The 21394-nt window shown below is 37.8% G+C and overlaps 2 protein-coding genes across 3 annotated transcripts; both read left to right on the forward strand.

Annotated features, from left to right (window-relative positions):
* The first annotated feature begins 2527 nt into the window (after positions 1-2527).
* On the forward strand, positions 2528-6775 carry casr (calcium-sensing receptor). Its single transcript, XM_084941318.1, has 6 exons — positions 2528-2712; positions 2795-3101; positions 3285-4124; positions 4217-4447; positions 5434-5557; positions 5640-6775. The coding sequence occupies exons 1-6, from the start codon at positions 2528-2530 to the stop codon at positions 6773-6775; spliced, it is 2823 nt and encodes a 940-aa protein (XP_084797444.1).
* Positions 6776-9537: 2762 nt separating this feature from the next.
* On the forward strand, positions 9538-17186 carry b4galt4 (UDP-Gal:betaGlcNAc beta 1,4- galactosyltransferase, polypeptide 4). 2 transcript variants are annotated; one of them, XM_084942248.1, is made up of 7 exons: positions 9538-9882; positions 10893-11439; positions 11616-11848; positions 13263-13450; positions 13595-13717; positions 13808-13912; positions 13991-17186. In XM_084942248.1, the coding sequence occupies exons 2-7, from the start codon at positions 11178-11180 to the stop codon at positions 14124-14126; spliced, it is 1047 nt and encodes a 348-aa protein (XP_084798374.1). In that variant the 5' UTR covers positions 9538-9882; positions 10893-11177; the 3' UTR covers positions 14127-17186. The 2 variants fall into 2 exon arrangements, with proteins under 2 accessions (XP_084798374.1, XP_084798373.1); XM_084942247.1 differs by having other exon boundaries at positions 9538-9621.
* The last annotated feature ends 4208 nt before the right edge of the window (positions 17187-21394 follow it).

Here is a 21394-nt window from a genome sequence, read left to right on the forward strand (position 1 = left end):
TACAGCTGATATATTAAAGCCACATCAATAAAAAAAAAAGAGAGAGACATTCCTTACCTTTCTAGCTGAATGCTGAACTCTGTGTGAGTCTGTTTTGATCTGTCCCACTCCACACTGTGTATGAGAATAAATTCATTCACCGTGAACTCTTCACAGCCCAACATTTTTTTACACATTATGTTACATTTCAGACTTATGTGCCATTTCTGAAAAAGAGTGGATCCGAATGATTTGTGTGAGCACTCACATATCAAGACTTTATAAAGGTGGGAGCAAGCGGGAAAAAAAAAATATTTTAGCTGTTTTTTGTGCGTAGATGACACTTATACTAAAGATGTTTTTACATTTGAATTAAACGGAATGCTATAAAAAAAAGCTATTGAAACCTTAATGATGAATTGCTCTTACTGATTCATACATTCGGTCATAAAGACGTGCTGGTGAATTTATTAATTCACTTTATAATTTATTTTCGCTTCAAATCTAGAAACACATTTACTCATTTATTGTCATTTCTTTCAATAATATGTGAACAAATTAACCATGCACTAATTTGCTGTAAGATTATTGGCCTCATTTACCAAATGTTACTGTTAATGGTTCTCACTGTACTTTATACGCCTGCTGATTAGCATGCCAAGGTCTGCATGTAGTATGACGACCTTCCTCTAGCTATAAAAAGTTGACTGAAACTTAGAACAGACTTATTAGACTTATTGTAACCTCTGGAGAGCTTCCGTGTGCCTGATGTCTCGTGAACACACAGTCACCTTGGGACCCTGGTAAGTCAACACGTTGTAAAGTGAAATGGTTTTCACTGGAGACATCTCCTCAGCAACAAATTGACTTGTTCATCAGAGCAGGAATCAACTAATTGTTTGGAGAACAATTAGTTGAACATAAGGGTACAATCCATTGCTTCCAGGAGTTCATGGAATCACAATGCAGATGAAATACAATAAAAATGTAAACGTGAAAAAGGCATTTAGTTATTACATAATAAAAATAGTAATACTACTACTACTACTGCTACTGCTATTACTAATAATAATATTACACAGAATCCTGTTCCAAATCCAGTTTAAAATACCATTTTTATCAAAGCCCGTACAGAAAGGCAATCTCCACAACTCGTCTTTTTTAATCCAACAATGAGGCTGTGTACTAGGAAAAACATTAATTTTCATTTGTAATAGCATAAACAAAAGAATAGATTTTAAGCCCCAACCTATCCTCTGCCACTTTAGATGTGATTTCTTTCAGGAGGAGTGAACTGTGAGCTGACTTCATTAGCTGAAGGAAATGGCCTATCCTTCTCTTTGTTAATGATTCATCTGCAGAAAGAGGTTCAGAAGCCAGCAGCACTGTCTAGTGAAATCATTCAGCAGTCAGGATATTTTGGAAAAAGTCCCTAAAATCGGTGAATAGCTGCAGATTGACTGTTTCACATGTCTTTAAGTAATACTCGGGAATTTGGGAGGTAAGTTTTATTTGAGTTTATATGCCATATTTTTGTTGTTTTAAATGGATGTTTAAAAAGCAGGACATTATTTTAACCAATAGACCCATAACTACTTTCTGATTTAGGTTTTTAATCATTTGAAACCAGTAATAAAACCATGGTTAGTGGCTTTATTGGTTTTAAAACGCTTTTGAATCAATTTTTAATCACAGTTTAGTTAAAACTGTTCTTTGAATTAACTGAGTTACTTTCTGTTTTTTTAACATTTAACTGCAAGATGTAATAAATCCTAATTGTAGAAAATTGATGTGTTTTTTTTGTTTCTCCTTAGTGCAATAAAAATTCTTCTTCTTCTCCGTAATGTGGCAAACAATGGCTCCTAGGGGTTGTAGTTGCTTCATTATCACGGCTCTGCCCCAGCATTTTTCCAGCAGTATTAACCAGCTGCAGCAGGGCCACTATGGCTTTTCTCCATGGTGACTGGGTTCACTGGCCATAGCATTTGCAGGAAGGTCATTAGAGTGTGACTTCTCTCTTGGCTCATGTATATCCTGTGCTTGTTTCAGTTTATCTAGGATATTTCAAGAACACTATGACACTGTTAGTGAGGTGTGAAATATTTAAATTTATCTCTTCTTAGAATTACAACTAAAGAAGTCAGCTCATTAAGAAAAACCCTAACTCTTAGAAAACTTCTGTATCTGAGTGGTCTGGCTCAAGCAAGAAATATAGCCTTAGGCCATGATGGCTCATTACAATATTTTGTCCCTGCTTAAGCTGGAAAATGAACTCAACAATTGGAGTTAAATCAGTATTACACACTTGGCATATTCCTGTGTTTTTCTGAATTAAAAACGGAAAACTCTAACGATTTCACCAGTGGTACTTATTTCTAACCAATAAGTTGTTCATCTCTATGTTTCAAACAGGTAGACCTTCATCAGCATAAACATGAATAACACAAAACAACCCAGCAGGCAGATTGATGGGAGAAGTTAATATTGAAATTTTCTTCACCCTGGGAAGTCACAGAAAACAATCGTATCCAATCAAAGACAAAAAAAGATGAGACTGCTTCTGTATTATTTGACACTGCTGGGGTCCAGTTATGTGATTTCAACGTACGGACCCCACCAGAGAGCACAGATGACTGGTGATATTTTACTTGGAGGTCTTTTCCCCTTACACTTCGGCATTGCATCCAAAGATCAAGACCTTGCAGCCCGGCCAGAATCCACCCAGTGTGTCAGGTAATTTATGCTCTGAGGTAACAAAAAAACCCTTTTGCAAACCAAGTGTGTCGTACTCATGCCTTTTTTTTTCTTTGCACAGGTTCAATTTCCGTGGTTTTCGTTGGCTCCAGGCCATGATTTTCGCGATTGAAGAGATTAACAACAGCAGTACGCTCCTTCCCAACATCACGCTGGGCTACAGGATTTTTGACACTTGCAACACTGTGTCAAAAGCCTTGGAAGCCACCCTAAGTTTTGTGGCCCAAAATAAGATCGACTCTTTAAATTTAGATGAGTTTTGCAACTGTACTGATCACATACCATCAACCATTGCAGTAGTAGGAGCTGCTGGATCTGCTGTCTCCACAGCAGTTGCAAACTTGTTGGGTCTATTTTATATCCCTCAGGTGAGTTGCTGGGTAATAGCTATGTCAACAACACATCATTACTTCATTATCTACATCCATAAAAATTAAGTCTACATATAATGATTTTCGTGTTTGTTCAATAAATGATTTGAAAGTGGTTAAAGATAATTAAGAAGATGCAATGAAAACCTGATAGATTAACTGAGCAATTTCCTGTTTCAGATCAGTTATGCCTCGTCTAGCCGCCTACTGAGCAACAAGAATCAGTACAAGTCCTTCATGAGAACCATTCCTACAGATGAGTACCAGGCCACAGCCATGGCAGACATTATTGAGTACTTTCAGTGGAACTGGGTCATTGCTGTGGCCTCCGATGATGAGTATGGGCGTCCAGGGATTGAAAAGTTTGAGAAGGAGATGGAAGAGCGAGACATCTGCATTCATCTAAATGAACTTATTTCTCAGTACTTTGAGGATCACGAAATCAAAGCTCTGGCTGACAGGATTGAGAATTCCACAGCTAAAGTAATCGTTGTGTTCGCCAGTGGCCCAGATGTCGAACCTCTAATCAAAGAGATGGTTAGGAGAAACATCACAGATCGGATCTGGTTAGCCAGTGAAGCTTGGGCAATCTCCTCCCTTGTTGCTAAACCAGAATATCTTGATGTTATGGCAGGGACTATTGGTTTTGCTCTAAAGGCAGGTCCTATACCTGGCTTTAGAGAGTTCTTACAGCACGTCCAACCAAAGAAAGACAGTCATAATGAATTTGTCAGAGAGTTTTGGGAAGAAACCTTCAACTGCTATCTAGAAGATAGCCAGAGATTCCAAGAAAGTGAGAATGGCAGCACTAGTTTCAGGCCTTTGTGTAGTGGTGAGGAGGACATCGCAAGTGTTGAAACACCATACCTGGACTACAAACACCTTCGTATCTCCTATAACGTTTATGTGGCAGTTTATTCCATTGCACAGGCGCTACAGGACATACTCACATGCACACCTGGACGTGGACTTTTTGCAAACAATTCCTGCGCAGATATTAAAAAAATGGAAGCATGGCAGGTACAATGTATTTAATTTATGTTTAATAAAAGGAGTTAAATATTAGATATGCCAATGTGTGAATCATGAAAGCATGTTCTTCTATTTCTCAGGTCCTTAAGCAGCTTAGGCATTTGAACTACACCAATAGCATGGGAGAAAAGATGCGTTTTGATGAGAACTCAGATATGGAAGCAAATTACACCATTATAAACTGGCACAGGTCTACTGAAGATGGCTCTGTGGTTTTTGAGGAGGTTGGATATTACAACATGCATGCCAAGAGAGGAGCCAAGCTGTTCATTGACAGGACAAAGATTCTTTGGAATGGCTATAGCACAGAGGTCAGTGAAACTCTTTTGTATGTCCGTTAAAACACTGTTATTTCTTGTCATTTTGCAGAAACAAGGGAACGCAGCTCTGACATATCAGTGTCTCAGCTGCTAAATGGTACTTTTTAAGGTAAAACAGCTGTCTGCATAAGTACTATCGGAGCAATAAGAGTGAACCAAAACTAAAGTTGTGATTTTATGTGAAGCTAAATACAGATGTCACCTCTGTGGTTGTGGATTACCATTTTTCAGCTCCGAGTTTTGCATTTTGGCCTTTGCCATCTGGGAAGTAGTCCCCCTGTTGGCCTCCTTTCTCTCCACCACTGGAAATGCAGTGTATGGCCCACCTTACAGGGCCAGTATTTGTTACCTTTCCACTTTGTATAAAATGAACATCACACTATATTTAACCCATTAGGACAGAGTAAACACTGAGACTCACATGTATGGTATAGTTTCCAAATCCATAAATCAGGTGGTGTCTGCTTCAGTCTCTGTTATGTAAGATGGTGTGTGAAGCCCCATGCCTTCCGCTTCTGTAACGTAGACTTCTTTTTAAATTAGTACTGGGGGATTTCTTTAAGTGCCATCTGCAGATTTCTGTGTCCGTGTCCACAACACAGTATAATCCACGCTCCAAGATAGTTCCACTGGTTTTACATTTCAGAGACACAGGCTACAACCATCTTTTATGCACGATTATCACACAGCTTTCCTGTCATCATTCAATATGCTATTATATGCATATTGATTCGTGACTTAAGGTAAAGAGCAGAACTTGGATTTGATAAAGCTGGACTGGTCTTTAAAAGGTAGACAGATGTACTTCACGTCTGTCTACCTTTCAAAGACAATAACTTTTTATGGTAATGTTAAAAACAGCTGCATACATAATATACATGATCACAGAGAAACATTTAAAATTTCTATTTTACATTTGAATGCCCATCTAAATCAATCCTTCTCATTAACCTTCCTGTTTGTTTTATCTTCTAAAGGTGCCATTCTCTAACTGCAGTGAGGACTGTGAACCTGGCACAAGAAAGGGGATCATAGACAGCATGCCTACTTGCTGCTTTGAATGCACAGAGTGTTCTGATGGTGAATACAGTAATCATAAAGGTATGTAGGTAGATGCAAAACACTCTCTGCTAATGTTAGACTTGATGAATGATAGAGTTTTAACACAGTTTCTCTTATACAGATGCCAGTGTTTGCGCCAAGTGTCCAAATAACTCCTGGTCAAATGGGAACCACACATTCTGTTTCCTCAAGGAAGTCGAGTTTCTCTCCTGGACAGAACCATTTGGGATAGCTCTGGCTATATGTGCAGTACTGGGTGTTGTCTTGACAGCCTTCGTGATTGGAGTCTTTGTCAGATTTCGCAACACCCCAATTGTGAAGGCCACAAACCGAGAACTATCGTATGTGCTCCTTTTCTCACTTATCTGTTGCTTCTCCAGCTCTCTCATCTTTATTGGAGAGCCACAAGACTGGACATGCCGTTTACGCCAACCCGCCTTTGGGGTCAGTTTTGTTCTCTGCATCTCCTGCATCCTTGTCAAAACTAACAGAGTCCTTTTGGTATTTGAGGCCAAGATTCCAACGAGTCTCCATCGTAAATGGTGGGGATTGAATCTGCAGTTTCTCCTGGTGTTTCTGTGCACATTTGTCCAAGTCATGATATGTGTGGTCTGGCTTTACAACGCCCCTCCTTCTAGTTACCAAAATCATGACATCGATGAGATCATTTTTATCACATGCAATGAGGGCTCTGTGATGGCTCTTGGGTTTTTAATTGGCTACACATGCATATTGGCAGCCATATGTTTCTTCTTTGCATTTAAGTCACGGAAACTTCCAGAAAACTTTACAGAGGCCAAGTTCATTACTTTTAGCATGCTCATATTCTTTATTGTTTGGATCTCTTTTATTCCTGCATACTTCAGTACTTACGGCAAGTTTGTTTCAGCTGTGGAGGTCATTGCTATCCTGGCATCTAGCTTTGGGATGCTAGCCTGTATCTTCTTCAACAAGGTCTACATCATCCTCTTCAAACCCTCCAGGAACACGATTGAGGAAGTCAGATGCAGCACTGCAGCCCATGCTTTCAAAGTGGCTGCCAAAGCTACATTAAAACACAGCACAACTTCAAGAAAAAAGTCCGGCAGCCTCGGTGGGTCTTCTGCCTCAACTCCTTCCTCATCCATCAGCGTCAAGACCAATGGCAATGACTACGACACTGCTTCAGGAAAGCACAGGCCAAGGGTGAGCTTTGGGAGTGGAACGGTTACTTTGTCCTTGAGTTTCGAGGAGTCCAGGAGGAGTTCTCTGATGTGATTGCTAGGTGTTGATGTGTCACCTTCACTGATCCAAATTAAGTAGGAGTGTATTTTTTTTAGACTTTGTTTTGGAATTTATTTTAATGTAGATTTTTTCTTTAAATTTTTTTCCCTCTCCATATTTTATCAGAATGATCAGTCGAAACAATATACTGTCTATGAATTCTGTTACTTTTAGTATTTCTGATTAATGTTAACTCTGCTAATATGGGAAAACACAGCATTACAAGCAAAATTTCCAATTGTTGCTTGTTCTTTAGAGGATTATCCACTTTCTAAAAGGCGTTCACACTGTTTTACGGCACAATGCTCCCTCCTCTGATAAATATCCTCCTATAATCCCTCTATTGTATTTTGTTATGACATTATGAGCTTGTAAAATACAAACTACCTATGATGTGTTGTATATAATAAAAATGAACCAAGATGCAAGTAAAACTTACCTAAATTCTCTTGGAAATAGATCTTATTACTAGAAAATCTGGTGAACACACTGACTAAAGGGGATTCTGATCTTTCTAAGAACTTGCTCTGTTTGTGGTTTGCTTATCACAAGTATCTGACAACTGCAAACAGTGCAGGCCTATCTCACATGTTAATGTCATTCGTGCAGTAATCCTGCCCTGCAGTCATTTCTTTACAATGTGTGTGAGATGTAAAGTGGTAGGAGGAGTAGCCATCTGCTTGCCAACTGTAAAATCTGTAACTTTTCTAAACTCTATGGGACGTGTTTATTTCAGGGCTGCAGAGATAATTTTACATATAAAGCTGTTTAACAAATCACTGAACATTTATTGAACAGACGATACAGTACACCCATAAATGTACATGTTCATGGGTGTACTGAGCACAAATAATAGTATAATAGTGGCTATGTGGAGTCTGCTCTCAAAAAAAAATCCCATCATTTGTTACCAGAATATTGTGAAAGAGCACCTTGTACCTTTACAAAGCTAATGATATTTTTTGTGAACTTACTTTGGAATGACCTCAACTGGTCAGTAAATGACAAACCACAATATAGTTGAGTTTCAGCAGTTCAATCTGAATATATAGTCAAAAATGTCTCTTGTCAGTTCATCAAGTCTGAGCTACACCAGAAGGAAGTGCATGTTTCAAATGAATACTGTTAATGGATGTTTGGCCGGTTATGAAATGAAATTGTTTCTTTAATTCTCCTGTTGTGAATGTTTAATGTGTGTATTTAATAAAGGCGGAGATAGCCACGATGGTTTACATATTATTAGTGTCAGTACACTGACGTTGTCTATTTTTCTGACTTAGATGAAAGTCCAGTCATATTTTATGACTAATTAAAACAGGAATTATATAGCCCACACTGTGTGAACATGAAAGCCAAGACTTGGAAAATTTATAGCTCAACACCACCATCTAGGAATGCAGCCAAGGAAATATTCCTCTGAAAAGTAGTGACATCTATTGTTTCAGTGCCCTCTACAACTGAAGTCAAAACCACAACCCCACATCCAAGTCTCAAAATATAATAAAATCCCACGAGCTATGTAATAGCATATTAATATAATATAACACATGTACACTATGTTACAAAAATAAGGTAAAAGGGCACCTCACAAGCACCAGACCTCCCACATGTCTCAATAAAAGGTCAGCGTGCTCAGTTATCCAGGACCACACTCGACCTGAAACTGACTGAGGTGCAGCTGGACAACCAACTCCTCTGTTGACGAGGAGAAACGAGCTTTATCTGTAGAGGCACAAATATAGCTCTGCAGCACGACCAGCATGTTGCTGACATCTGAACTCTAGGGTGGGATGAACCATAGACTGAACAAAATAACCAGGAAGCATTGCATGCTGTGCACATCTGTCAAAGCTTGCCCTAGCTGAAAAAGGAGAGGGTTTTGTCAAAGTACTGTAATTATTCAAATGGAAAACACTGGCACACCTGCAAGTGGAAATAGGAAATTTGACTGAATTTTAACTACAGTGGAGTAGAAATTTACCCTTTCACAAAGTTTATTTAAGCTAAATCTTTCATATTTTATTCACATAAAAATCTCACAAAATTAACTGTGGAAAGAGAAAAGACTTGAAAGCAAACTTTCAAAGGCTGTAGTGCAGTTGTATTTAGCTTTTCTACAAGCTGTTTACCTTTGACTCTCCATCAATGCTCAGAATTAGCAAGAAAACAAACAAAAAAACAAAAACAAATTAAAAACCCCGAGTACAAAATCCAAATTCAAATAAATAAACAAGTCAATATTATAGTCCATTTATACCAGTTTGCATAGGTAGAATAGACACAAATTAAGCTAGAGTCATCTTAAGTGGAAATAAAGATAAGATAAAACCTTTTAATCTTGTTAGAGATTCTTCTGCTTTTTTAGAAATATGAGCAGAATCAGAAGCACTGTGTGTAGAGCAATATTGCATAGTAGTGAAAATTTATGTACCAACGTAACAACAGCTAAAAATGTATCCGTGAGTTTTGTCCTCCAGTAGTTTTTGGTGTCATCAAAAGATCGCAAACTTCAATTTTGAAATTTTCACACCGGAAGTGTTTATGTGACGCACATCATCATCATCAACTCGCACACTTTCTGCCTCAACAGAAAAACAGCGCTTATGAGGCATAAACAAATAATATAAAAAGCAGAAATTAAAGAAGATTTACTCATAATAAATAATATGACCGTTAAACCCCCCGCCCCCCGAGATCTCTTCAAGCTCTTAAAGGTAAAACTTTATTATGAAATGCTTGGAACGGAAGTCCTTACTAATTTACGTTTACTTGACAGGTGGGCTTGTAGACGGGCTAATGACAGCGATGTTGTAGTCTGTGAAAGGCTACTTAAGTATCAGGTAAGGAAATTGGTGTTTTGCGCTAAATTTTAATAAGGCCAGACTGTACTCGGCTTCCAAGACACGTGTCTCTTTTAATGCTAATGTTTTATTTTTAATAAATGTTACATCCGCATTCGTCAGCTAGCTAGCAGGTAAGCTATAACTACAGGTGGAGTTTATGTGAGGGCATCAACGTGTAAGTTGTGAGCTTCTGTAATCATAAAAAGAACTGCAGTCAAAAGAGAGAGGAGCTGGCACCAGTATAAGGAAAACACAAAGGTACTGTTTGGTTGATCTGCACCTCGTGTTATGGACGAACTAGTCGACGTTAGCTTGACTGTGTTCTCAAAATTAACTCAGAGAAATCTTACTAAAAATGGCAGAACATTAATATTTAAATTGTAAAACGCTTTCCTGCTAACGATTCTGCTAGCATCCCAAGAGAGGACAACCATGCTAGCAATAGCATAATGGCTTTCATGTGTTTTGTTTGTCGCTGGTTGTGAGTTAAAAAACTTATCATAATAATGATAACGGAAAAAAGAGTTAGCGTTAATTGTTATGTCAGCTGATGGCATCTGTGTTTGATTTAATGGAGCGAGTGTATTATTATAGTAGTATGTCAATGAAACTGGAGTGTTTCTCTGTTTTACATGTTTTTGGTTTAAATAGGAGACCTGGAAAAAAAAAGCCCATTCATTAATCTCCTCTGTAATGGACATTTGTCTTTGGTCTATGTCTTTTGACTTATTTGAGCTACCCTACTAAATCCTGATGTACTCAATGGAGGGCATCCGGGGCTTTCAATTGGTCTCTCATGTGTTTGGCTGGGCTCTTTTAGTTCGAAAGAGGAAGGAAATCACAAAAAAGGTTCAGCTTTTTTTTTTTTTTTTTTCCTCGGTTCTCAGGAGGATCTAAAGAAAATTACTGCTATTAACAAGCAGTCGGCAGTTTTGATCAACTTATCAGCTGTTTTTATATCTTCGGGCATTTTCTGTTTTTGAAACGGGATAGTTTGTTTTATTATGCAGTCATTTTCTGTAATGAATACTTTACCAGCGAAACTACCATCTGAGCAATAATCTGCTCAAGTGGTAATACAGGTTCAGAAAGTAGAAGCATCAGTTCAAGTAAAACGGTAAACTGGTTCCTTAATGTGGCTTTTCCTGCTAATGTGTCACATATTGTTAGCTAAAACCTGCCCTCAAAATGTGTTGCATGTTTCCAAGAAAAAACGCACCCTCTTTTTTTGGTTCTAACATTTTTATTTTCTGTTCATCTATTCCCAGTTGGTGGAGTGCCCAAGCTTATGGCCGCCCCCCCTCTAAAAGTGGAGTTTTCTGATTCACCAATGGAATTTCACAAATAAGTGCTTGCTCTATATTATAGTGATTATAATAATTAGTTTCTATATAGTCAAGGAGCATGTCTCATCAGCATGGGATGACTGGTCAGCGAATCTATGGCTGTCACTGTTTTTGCTGAAACGTTCTTTGTGAAAGAAGTAGCGTAACTATAGCTTACAGAATCTACATTCACTTTTTCTGCCTTCACATCAGCAAAGTCACATAGCCATGGGCTATTGTTCAAGTTCGAGGAAGATTTCACGCAAGAGCAAGTACGTCATACTGCTGATTCTTGTGCTGTCAGTACTGGCATGGATAGCAATATTTTCAAGAGAGATGGTGAAACCTATCTGGCATTTCCCTGGCACTCAACAAACTCATGTCAAAGAAGAGAGTCAGAGGAACGAGGTCGACTTGCAGATAGAAGCAGCTAATGAAATAAATACGCAACCACAAAAAACCAAGTGCCCTCAGGAGTCACCATTGCTGAGTAAGTATAGAACAAAATGCTATTTAGATGCCTTTGTATAGATGAAAGAACTACCATGTAACTCAAGGAATCCATCAATCAACCCTTTATGTTGAACATGTTATGTCATGTTAAGAAGTGTTAATACACATTAAAACAAATGTTCACTGTTAAACATGTGAATGTTGTTTCTCTAGTGGGGGCTGTGAAACTGTCCTTTGAGTCGTCTCTGAAACTGAAGGATGTAGAGAAAGACAACAAAGAAGTAAATGAAGGCGAGTATGAGCCCTCGGATTGCACAGCGAGGCAGAGCGTAGCAATCCTCATCCCTCATCGCAACCGAGAGCGACACCTCCTCTACCTCCTGCATCACTTGCACCCCTTCTTGCAGAGACAGCAACTACACTATGCCATTTATGTCATCCAGCAGGTATTTGTCACCTTTGTGCACAGCTTTTATATAAGATCATGCTAATTCAGTTCTTATGCTTGTGGAACAGACATTTCTGGGTTATTTTGCATAAAGCTGTTGAAACTTCCTGGTTACATACATAGTGTTACTTTGTAACACTATAAACATTACTAGGAAAAATATAACCGGTAACACTGAAGGAACTGTGTTCCGAAAAACCAACAGGCAACAGTTCACACTCTTACATGATCTAATACTTTTATTCAGAGTTAACTTTAATTTAGCTCTTGAACTTAACTGGCAGAGTGAATCTTAAACTGCCTCTGCTCAGTTCTGCTGAGAATCATTAAAGCCATGGCTGAGACTTCCAGCCAATCACTCAATCAATTAAAAAACATTATTATAGCATTCAAAATCTTATTTGGCTTTCATATGTACCTATTTTCAGTGATATCCACTTTTAATAGCAAGAAACTAACTAGCCATATTATTATTTTTTTCTCTCTCTCTCTTTTTGCTATATTTTTCAAGTAACCTATATTTGACAACAGCATAATTAAACTGGAAATTCTGTTTTTTATGTGCCAGCCGAATGGCCCCATGTGCCCATCCCAATGAAAAAATACTAGAGGCACCCCTGCTAGTAAAGTACTAGAATTTCAATCACTAAAACTGAAGCACAAACCTCTTGGACAGTCAGTACCACACAGCAAGTTGTAGTGTTTGTTAACTGATTCCATTAAAGGTCCTCCAAAAGGGACTGGCATCTTGACATAGATTTGGTGGGTGTGTCTGCATGTATGTAGTGACTGCAAACAGGAAAAGCAAGTATGTCAGATTTGATCTGTTCTCTCATGTCTCCAACGTTTCTTACAGATGTTTCCGGATGTTAAGAATAAGTAAAGATGTTAATCTTATCAATGCTAATAATAGTTCGCTGTCCAACTTAATAGCCCCACTCAGTGGATTAAAATTTTATGGCCTATGCATGTGGTTTTTCTTTCTTTCTTTTTTTTCTTTTTTATATGATTAAGTTCGAGCTGGAGTTGGACAGCACAGTGGTTAACACTGTTGCCTCACAACATGAAGGCCCTCAATTCAAACCACCATCTGGCCGGGGCCTTTATGAGCAAAGTTTCTGTTGTTCAGCCTAACACTAACCCTCTGTGTTCCAGCTTCCTCTTACACTCCACAGTTAGTGGGGTTAGGTGAATTGGTGTTTCTAATTTAGCCACAGATTTGAATGTGGGTGTGACTGGTCATCTGTCTCTCTATGATAGCTCTCCATCAGACTGCCGAGCTGTCCAGTAAAGTACCCTGCCTCTTGCTCTATGGTAGCTGGGAATAGACTCCAGCCCCCCTGGATTACTGTATTTGATATGCATGTTGTGATCTTTGTACTCTCTTTTTCTTTTCTTTTCTTTTTTTAAAGGCTGGTGATGTAACTTTTAATCGTGCCAAGTTACTAAATATTGGATACTTGGAGGCACTAAAAGACTACAACTGGGATTGCTTCATCTTCCATGATGTGGACCTGGTACCTGAAAATGATCATAATTTATATGTTTGTGACACGCAGCCCAAACACTTGGTGGTTGGCCGCAATGTAACAGGATACAGGTAAGAATGACTAAGAGGAAATTTACTGTAAGTCATGAAAAAAGCAATGCTTTCTTTTTCCACATGTGCCATTCTCTTTCCTATGATGATGCATTCAGAGGTTTTATTGTCTTTAATTTTTTTCTCATGTTTGTTCACTTTCAGGCTGCGTTATAAAGGCTACTTTGGAGGAGTCACTGCCTTGAGCAGAGACCAGTTTTTTAAAGTGAATGGGTTTTCAAATGCATACTGGGGCTGGGGTGGAGAAGATGATGACCTTCGAATCAGGTGAGGCATGAATAAGTGAAAACATGACTACATTTTAAACATTGCTGGTAGTACGTATTCATTCAGCATGCGTGTTTTTGCCTCATGCAGGGTTGAGCTACAGAAAATGAAGATCGTTCGGCCGCCCGCTGACGTAGCTCGCTACACGATGGTGTTTCACAAACGAGACAGTGGCAATGAAGTAAACCGGGACAGGTCAGTAGTGGAGAGATGGCAATAACGTGTGTGTAGCATGTTACAGGTCATTTCATAGTATGGATTTGTGCTTTTCAGGATGAGGTTGTTGGGTCGAACACCACAGTCATGGAGGAAAGATGGACTCAACAGCTGCTCATATAAGACTTTATCAGTTGAGAGGATGCCTCTCTATGTGAATGTTACTGTGGACATTGGCAAGCCATTAAGTTGAAATCTTAAATAGAAAGCCTTCCTGTGACCAAAAAATACTTTGCTATATTTACAGATACCAGAGTGCAGGAAAACTGCTACACATGCAGAAGACAATATGTTGAGCATGCAAAATGCACATTGTTTTGATTTAGTTTAAATACTAGAATCAAATTAAACCAGCAGCTGCATTCAGAGTTAGCTGAAACATTTGAGTTACGTCTAATCTTCATGGTGTTACCAGCATGCAAAAAAACCAAAAGATTTTTCTGACAAGGAAAGTTTAGCTTTTGTCAGAAAAGTATCCAAATCCCTCATTTGAAATTGTCTAAACCATTTAAAAAGTCATATATGATAGTTAAAATCAGTGCACATTTTTCTTTCTCCATTTAAATAATCTTTGTGCCTTACAATGGCTAACTACGCATTTTCCTCATCAGCCTTTATGAGCTTATCTACTATAAATATGCAACTTAGTCCCGACCCCGGCATTTCACAGTTGGCTGCTAGGTTGGCAGTTGGCTAACTCTTGATTTATGAGCATTCCTCAACTCTGCTCTTGTGAGAGACCCGACTCGCGTCCACACCTCTACAGTCTGTCATGTTAAGAAGCAGAGTAAAAACAAATGCTTAGGGGAGAGAAAATATCATGGCGGACATCAGTATTGACAGTGCCAGGAGCACACTGGATAACTGCTTGGTTCTGGTTAAACTAAACTAAACTGTGTAGATGGATTTACAGTCATTGATATTTATTACACATTTATTACATGTAATAAGTTCCCATCAATTCGAGAAACACTTTCTTCACCTGTCTGGCCTACCCTCTGCTTTATCCGTGTCTCTGTAATACAAGCCGAGCTCAGCAGAGACACGTACACAGTGCAGAGGAGTGGAGAGGAGCAGTGGAGAGGAGTTGCGCAATTAAAGTAAACTGAAACAAGCTCCCACAGAAAACAAACTGATGGCTTATAATGTGCTGCTACTGCTGGATAAACCTCTTTTCTTATCTGCAGCTCTGCCTCACCCTACCTGGCAATTTCAAATATATTGATAGGGCTTCAGCTGCTTGATTAATTTACGCTCCTGCCTTAACATTTGTTAACGGCGTGTATCTTGTGTGTTTTTATTATGAGTGCAATATCATATAACTCTTCCTACAGTTACAGTTTGGCAGTTACGATTGTTATGATTTTTTTTGACATGCATCTCGATCTAACACCTCTTAGATGTTTGCTTCTGTTTTTCCACTCCACTAACACAGCACGTCACAGCATATTTTCCCCCAGCTTTAACTTTAACTTGAGCAACTGGCTCATGAGTCAGATAACTGAGAAGACATCTGACACGGTTAATGTTCAAGTCTGATAGCAGTTGATTATTGGATTATGAATGTAATGTGCACTAAAGCTGTATTATTAATTTTGATACATCCCCAAACTACAAACTAGCTTAAATTACTACTTAAAAAGTAATTTAAATACAAAAGCACAAAATGCCTAATAAACAGCACACATTTAAATCATCATTTAGTTGTTTATAGATAAATTACACCTGTATTTATGGGATTCAACACTTGGTTTCTCACTTTTCTAGCAAAAACAAGGACATGTTTGGAATGTTAGTAAAATCACAGTAATCATAGTAATGATGCTATCTAAGGTCTTCCTTATTCTAAATTTGGCAGCAGTATTCTAGCGTTCGTATGCTTTTTATGCTTGCTTTGTTCAGTGAGTGGTAAACAACCACTTTAAGTTCAGCATGATAATCGTCTTTTTCACCACTACTACATCAGATTAAGCAGAAAGATTAAAATCTCATGCAATAATAATATATAAAGGATTCCATTCAGATATGTTATTTTGAAATTGAAAGGACTTAAGAGTTAGGAGTTAGGAAAAAAACAGGGTGATGTAATAAAGGAATTCAAAGAGTTAATTATACCAGTCATTCTGAAAACAAGTATAGGACAGTAAGCTGTCTTATTATCACGATTGCTATTGATGAAACCTGTGCATTTTCACACCATAATACTGTGAATATTGGTCAATTAGAAGGTCAACTATGCTTAAGTTGTGTTTTTAGTGCACACTGTAAGCTCCTCTAGGATCACAGTAAATGATCCTACATTAAAATTGCTATGAAAAACAGCTTTGCTGCATTAATACACACAACTACAAAATTAGCCCCATGAGCCATGTTTTCTGATGCAGCGTGGTTCTTATAACGACTAACATGCTTGATTTTTATCTAGTAGAAAATGTTGGGTGGTGGATTATTTATTTTTATTATTATTATTATTATTATTATTATTATTATTATTATTTACTGGCATCTCAGACTGGAGCAAATTGCATACGTGCTTTGATCATTGCATTGTTTGATGCACAAATTTGTCATATGTTTTTATTTTAATGCAAGGTAGTATAGCTGTTAACTTGCTATTAAGATATGTTCTTATTTGTATCTTTTTCAATGAGCAATATTAGTAACTATACTGGGATATAGATTACTTCTGCTGTTACACGATTGTGAGTTACAGGTCGCAATGAATTGTGTGTGTGTGTGTGTGTGTGTGTGTGTGTGTGTGTGAGTGAGTGAGTGAGTGAATTCTTGCACTGTTGATCAACCAACTACTCTTTAAATCTGCGGTGTGTTGTAGCCATTATGAATACAAGTTCTCTGTGTTGGTGGCCATACTGTCTGTTATTGTAGTTGTAGTTCTATTTCCACTCCTTGATGAATGTTATGTTCGTTTGTTTGTTTTTATATGTACTGTGGTTTTAAATCTTTTATTTTATATGACTGAAACATTTGAAGTAGTTTCATTTTCAACTGTAACTTGATCAGGACTGACAAAATCATGTTGTGATATTGTAGCATTAAGAACCTTAAACTTAAATTCTCTCGAATTCAGTTTATACTTTGAAATTCAAAGTAGTTTTATTGTGTAGTTTTTGTGTTTAGAATTTTTTGTTTTTGTTTTGGATTATGGGATTTCTGAAGAAGAAAAGGGATACAATTTGATTGACTTGAAATGGTATTTTCTCTTTAGACAACGTAATAAAAATATTTTCTCTTATGAACAGTCTTATGATTTTGTGTTTCAGTGTTTTAAAATACAGTTTGGGATCATCTTGTGCAATATACTGTATTGTTTAATTTCTCTGTTTTAATATAAAAAATACAGTCTGGCTAAACTAATAATACAAAACCAGTTTTCTCATCTTTACTAAAAACACTTTTATCATTTACTGGCTGAAAAATTATAAAACCTTTAGATTAATGAGTTGTTTATTTCCAAGAAAGGAGGTGTCAAATAAGGGTGTGAGAGTGGAGGTATGGGTTATAGACAAGTTACTCTAAATGTAAAAACAAAAAACTGTCTGCTTGGAAAGCCAGAAGGAAAGAGTGATTCATTTATCAGAACTTAGAAATTATGTCAATATTTTTTGTGGTAATTCTATTTTAATAGAGAGAGAGCGAGAGAGAGAGAATATCAAATCCCCCCCAAAAATTACAAGGTTATGAAAAGATTTCCAGAAGGACACATCCCACCCAGCATGCACCTATTCCAGGAAGGCAGTACAATACAATAAAAGCTAAAACAAACAGACTGGGAAAAAAGTATATTTGCCAGGGCTGTTACAATAGTAAGTAAACAATTAATGAACATCCGTTTGTCCCCCTTCCACTAACCTGTTCAATCAACAATTACTCAAACACGCATGCATTTATTTATATTTTTATGTTGTATTTATTAGATACTCTTGATTTGTGTGCATGGAATGAAAGATTCTGATTCTGAGTTGCGTGTCATTGAGTAAAATAAGCATTTGATTCCCTACAACTTAGCTAGAATTATGGCTGCCCCACATTGCCACACAGAATACAATCAATCACAATACTTCTGATCTCAACTTGTGTTTATAAAGCACAGCTTCCTATAGAATCAGTTTATTCCAGTCCAAACTCAATTTTCATGGGTAGGGCCAAAGAGCTCGAGATCATGGAGTGGCCAGGCCAGTCTGCAGACCTCAGTCCCATAGAACATCTGTGGAGGAAGCTGAAGCTTGGCTAACAAAACTAAAGGATTTAGAGTTTCTGTGAAGAGAAGTAGACCAAAATCCTTCCTGAGATGTGTGCAGACCTGGTGACCAACTTATAACTTCTATGTATTGTTTTTTTCTGGATTTTTAGTTGGTTTAGTTTATTTGGTTTTTCTTTTTCTCGCCATTAAAATTAAACTAATACAAAATTAGAGACTGTTTATTTCTTTTTAAGTGAGCAAACTTACAAATTCACCAGGGGATCAAATAATTATTTCCCGCACCGTAAATATGCACAAAGCTGGAAAAGACTTCAAAGGCACGTCTGGAGAGCAGAGTGTTTATCAGTTTCACAGTAAGACAAATTATGTACAAATGAAGGGAACTCGGGCCTGCTCTAAATTATTTAGTAACAACAGTCTGCAAAGATCTTATGAAGTGCACGCCATGCACATCTGAGAGAAATGAAAAGCTGAACCTGAGGATAACAGGAAGAACAACTGTGGAAAATGATTAACCAAAAGCAAGTGTTCATCTGCAGCTCATCTCAGAGGACGAAGGAAGGAAGCTTTGCTTTTTGGAAATGATTTCTAACATTATACCTGGAGGAAAAGTGCACTGCACATCAACACAAAATACCAAAATGTCCTTGTTTGGGCCTCCTGTGATTACCACAGGACCCTGATCTTATGCACTTGTTAAAAAAAATTGGAACGGTCAAGTCAAAGTACTATTAGGCACTTAATGTTCATAATTAATAAGAAGGTAAAGAAAATGCAGGTTATTGATACTAGAGGTCTGTGAGTTACCAGAATCACTGCCCTACACAGTGAATGGTTACTGAATGTGTTTAGTAAAGACCTGCAATGTCCAGCTGTTTGTGACGCATTCAATTTTGAACATATCTATGCATATTTGTTGTAACTGTGCATTACATAAGAAGCACAACCTCACTGTGCAACTTGCTGTAGTGCAAAGATTTGACCAGAGGAGGGCGTGGAGAGCACAACTTCCAGCTTAAAGAAAATTGCATTTATTGCCAAACAACTTGGACAACAGTGGCCTCAATTCATTATAATAATAATAACAGGATTAAGTATTTTGGCTGTGCAAAGACACAGCTCAGACATGGAACATAACAATAAAAGAAAACAAAACAATAAATAATCTTTCTTGATGTTCAAATAATGTAAACTTAGATCTTATTTTCTAGGATTCTAATATTCCTGCTTAGTTAGAAAACATGGCCTAATCAGGTTTGGCATGAATAGGCTATGCAAACAAAGAGTTAGACTCTCTGTTGATATAGTTTAAGCAAATTGACATAGCACCTCACACCTATTTAAATCACTAAAGCCAACATAGCCACCTGTCTCGCATCAAATACAGCTGAAATATCAATCTTCTGTCTTGAAAACCTTATATCCTCATGCAAAATCAACAGTTTTTTGTATATGTAAAGAACATTTTCTCCCTAGTTGTGTCATTTCCCTTCTTCCACATTTAGCCGGAGCCAAATTGTGCTGCAGATCTACCAAAGCATTGCATCACTCTGAGAACATGTTCTAAAAGACTCAAAGTAAGGACAAGAATAACTCCTTATTAGTCGCACACACAATGAAATGGTCTCTTAGCATAGACACTTTTTTTTATTATTAACCAGTGCAAAGAAAGAGCGGGATGTCTGAGGCTTTGTATGAACAGCATGATGTCATCTCCTCTTCCTATGGTGCAGAATGAAAGCTTTGTCTTGCTGAGGCCAAGCTTGGTCATGTAGCTCACATGTGACATTCACAAAACACTCACAAAAATATCAACTCTGCAAGCTGTGATCTACTCAACAAACCACACAGTTCAGATATTTTAAAAAAAAGGTCCACAGCTACCTACAGTGTGTACCTCGTTGTTCTTGCTTTTAAATACTATATGGCTTGTGTAAGAGCTCCTTTGTCAGATGTTCTCATCTCTATTTGTAGCAGAACAGTCATTTAAGTATGTGGAAGTTTCCTCTTTTTGCTCCAGTTGTTTCAAACTGTTCAGTTACGCAGGTCAGATGAGTTGAATCTGAATTTTGTGTGTGTGTGTGTGTGTAGGTGTGTTTGTGCCTGAATGTCAGTATCAGACATGTCTGTTTGGAACAAATAGATCCTGGGAAAAGGATTCCTTGTTTTCATAAATACGTAGAAGTGAGAACAGATGGATGGATTAAGAAAATGTTCTCAGAGGAGAAAAAAAAAGAAAGACATGGAAATTGGCATTTTTGACAGCTGTAGTAAAAAGTGGTGGTTAATGTTTTATAGAAACAAAGGATTATTTGTATGTAAAGAATCCGCATAGAATCATCACCCAAGTCTGCCGTTTTCTCTCTGCTCTACTGAGAATTCGAGCTTCTGTCAACTCATTGTTTTGGTTTTCCGGCCTGTTATTTTACTTTGGTTCACTCACACTGCTCGTGTTAGCGACTGGGCGGGGGGCAGACAATGTCAGCAATGAGCTGGTAAACAGAGCCGAGCATTTAACAGCCAAGGAGCCAGATATTTCCCCAGGGAGCAGGAGGAGGCCAGAACACAGCTAAAAGAAGCATGATTATTAGACTTATTAGGCTTAAGTCATGGGGTGGACAAAAAGCAAAACTCTAGATTAATGCTAACGTTACTGCATATCTCCTAGACGTGCAAAAGGCGGCACTACTCCCTATCTGGTTTACCATTAAAAAGTGATACCAGGTTTATGTTTTTAATGTTTGGTTTGCAGCTTGTTATTTTATAGCTTTTTATTTCTGTATAGGAAAAAGTTGCTTTTACTCCAAATCAGTTTTTCAAGTTATGTAAGGCTGGTTTAACATGCTCTTTGGTGTCTGCATATGCATGTTTTTCTGGCAGGAGTAAATGGTTTTAATTCGATAAATGTCTACAGTTAATAAATCACTGCACTCGGTGGTTTGTCAGGGGGAATCGGCGATTATGTCCAAAACTGTCACTTCATGGAAAATTCAGTTTTTCACGGCTTTAAAATTCCAAGCCTCATTTGCGGAATATGTTTCTTGGGGTCTGTAATTTTCCCTGTTAAACCGTCAGAGTTCCACAACGCTCAAGAATACACTCACTGGCCATTTTATTAGGTATAATCATATCACAGTGACTCAACGCATTAAGGCATGTAGTCATGGTCAAGATGATTTGCTGTAGTTCACACCGAGCATCAGAATGGGGTAGCAGCTGATTTCAGTCATTTTGAACAT

Source organism: Perissodus microlepis, chromosome 10, assembly GCF_051167445.1.
Source record: "Perissodus microlepis isolate ML-2025 ecotype Zambia chromosome 10, ASM5116744v1, whole genome shotgun sequence".
Classification (NCBI taxonomy): domain Eukaryota; kingdom Metazoa; phylum Chordata; class Actinopteri; order Cichliformes; family Cichlidae; genus Perissodus; species Perissodus microlepis.